At 40.3% G+C, this 2,409-nt stretch overlaps 1 protein-coding gene across 1 annotated transcript; it reads right to left on the reverse strand.

The window, feature by feature from the left end:
• Nucleotides 1-1,200: 1,200 nt before the first annotated feature.
• On the reverse strand, nt 1,201-2,069 carry LOC125590407. The gene is made up of 2 exons (XM_048763969.1): nt 1,767-2,069; nt 1,201-1,629 (listed from the first exon to the last, which is right to left on the reverse strand). The coding sequence occupies exons 1-2, from the start codon at nt 2,067-2,069 to the stop codon at nt 1,201-1,203; spliced, it is 732 nt and encodes a 243-aa protein (XP_048619926.1).
• Between the last annotated feature and the right edge of the window lie 340 nt (nt 2,070-2,409).

Below are 2,409 nucleotides of genomic sequence, written 5' to 3' on the forward strand. Positions count from 1 at the left end.
GAACTTAAAAAGATAAGATTCCGATAGATTACATCTTCACCAATTCCTTGTGTCCCTAATAACGCTTATCAAATCACGTAAGAACATGCCAATCTCTTTGATCCAGAAACAGCGCTCACACATGTTGTCATCCTTAGTCATATCAATGTGCCACAAGAAGAGACATTGTCGCTCCATATGTGTTGCACATTGGCATCTGTAGAACGACAGAACATAAGCTGAAACGAACACGGCCCTATTTTGGCGGAACTCGTCAGAATGCCACAAACCCCATCCCATTTCACAGATCGCACTAGTTTCCCTATCCTCTGAACTGATTCTCTTGGAATACCAGGAAAATACTGCCCATCACAACAAAAGATTGCTCGAGTCATTGCGTATGTATACACAACACACTCATATCCTGCATCTGCTGCACGGTTCATGAGAGAAAGCCCTTCTTCTTTAAGGCCGAATGAGAAGAAAAACTGTACACCCTTTATATAAAGTGTGCTTGGATTTTCCTCAGCGTAGCAAGATTTCAACAACGAAGAAGGCATATTGAGTCCACAGAGAACGGATAACACATCGTAAAAATGGTATACACCACGCCGCTCTGCTAACGCCTTCATCGACTTGGACGATGCTTTGAGGCTATAGAGATCTTGGAAGGAGTTACGGAGGAGTTACGGGCCACACGTTCAGGCAATTCAAGAAGAGTGAAATATTCCGTTTACTGTGAAATTGATTTAGAGAGAGAGAGAGCAATTGTGTAAAAATAGAGAGTTGAACATATAATTATTCGAGAAGTGCCTTATTTATGGACAGTAAAACGGTTTTCATATCGCGACGTTTCTTATTTTGGGCGGGAAGTTATTCCATAACCCAGCCGTAATACAAATTAATTTAATAAATCAGCCGTTTGAAAACAAAAACTCAGCCGTAATACAAAAACATGAAAATCCCTAATCCAGCCGTAATGCATTTACATGAAAACAAAAACACAGCCGTAATACAAAAACATGAAAATCCCTAATCAAGCCGTAATACATTTACATGAAAACAAAAACACAGGCGTAATACAAAACATGAAAATCCCTAATCCAGCCGTAATACCAAAAACATTAAAACAAAAACACAAAGGTAATACAAAAACATGAAAATCCCTACAACACTTGCTTACATCGGACAAGTTTTCGCGTTATGTCCACTCTGTCTACATCAAGAACATGTGTGTTCTTTCCTAGGACGTTTGTTTTGAAGTGCAACTTCTAAAGCAGATTTCATCCTATTTTTCTTAGGTCTTCCTGGCTGTTGATAAATAGACGGGGGCAAGCACGGTTGGTTAGCCATGATTTCTGGAAAATGTTGCGCTGAGTCTGCCAGCATGACCGGTTCAGCGTATACGCTCAACAAATATGCACTGTTATAGTAAGGACTGCACAGGTATATACTACAAACATTGTTGTACTCCGCACCTGCGATTGCATGTACACATGGTAATTTCTCGCGTTCGAAATGCCGACATGTGCACTTTCGCTCAACCAAATTAACAACATTCAAAGACTCGCTAGAAGATCCATATTTAACGTCAGTGTGATGATCATCAATCCTTTGGACCGTCAAATCTCTGGCGGTAGTTACACGATCCTATTAACAAAAAAAAGAATAAATATGAAACGACTGACTTATTACATATTACGGCTGATTTAAGAACTACAAAGGCTGACTTAAGAATTTTATGAATTTTAAAAACAGACTTATTTTTACTGTTACGACTAACTTACATGTAGTAGTTTCTCGACACCACGCGTAAGCGTCGTTGGCTGCGATCTGGCATCCTCTCTCCGTTCAGCAAACCATCTGGTCATCATAACCCGTATCGATTCTAATATTCGAACAATGTTTAGACCTCTAGCATTCGACAATACTCTGTTCATTGATTCCGCTATGTTTGTAGTCATCAAATTGTACCTCTCGCCTGGGAAATGAACACGCGTCCAAAGTCGGACATCAGCTCTTTGGAGGTAGCCGTGGAGTGCAGGATTAATCGCTTCAATGTCCTCGAAAATCGCAGTAAAGTCAGACATCCTAAAACATCTCGCCGCTTTCTTCACCAGACGGAATGCATCTTTTCCTTTGTACTGTCCCAATATGTTCTTATATAAATGGTAGGTGCATATTCCCTAAGTAGCTAACGGATACACATTTCTAATTTCTTTCCCTATCGAGTTATGCCTATCCGAGATTATCGCAAGACCCTCGTCGTCAGGAATCAGAAGTTTTACTTGCGTAAAAATCCAATGCCACGAATCATCATTTTCTGTGTCAACCACTGCGAAGACTATTGGAAAAATCTGAAAGTTACCGTCATGAGCTAATGCTGTGAGTAGCGTCCCTTTGTATTTACCATTGAGAAACGTACCGTCG

This window comes from Brassica napus, chromosome C7 (assembly GCF_020379485.1).
Source record: "Brassica napus cultivar Da-Ae chromosome C7, Da-Ae, whole genome shotgun sequence".
Lineage (NCBI taxonomy): Eukaryota > Viridiplantae > Streptophyta > Magnoliopsida > Brassicales > Brassicaceae > Brassica > Brassica napus.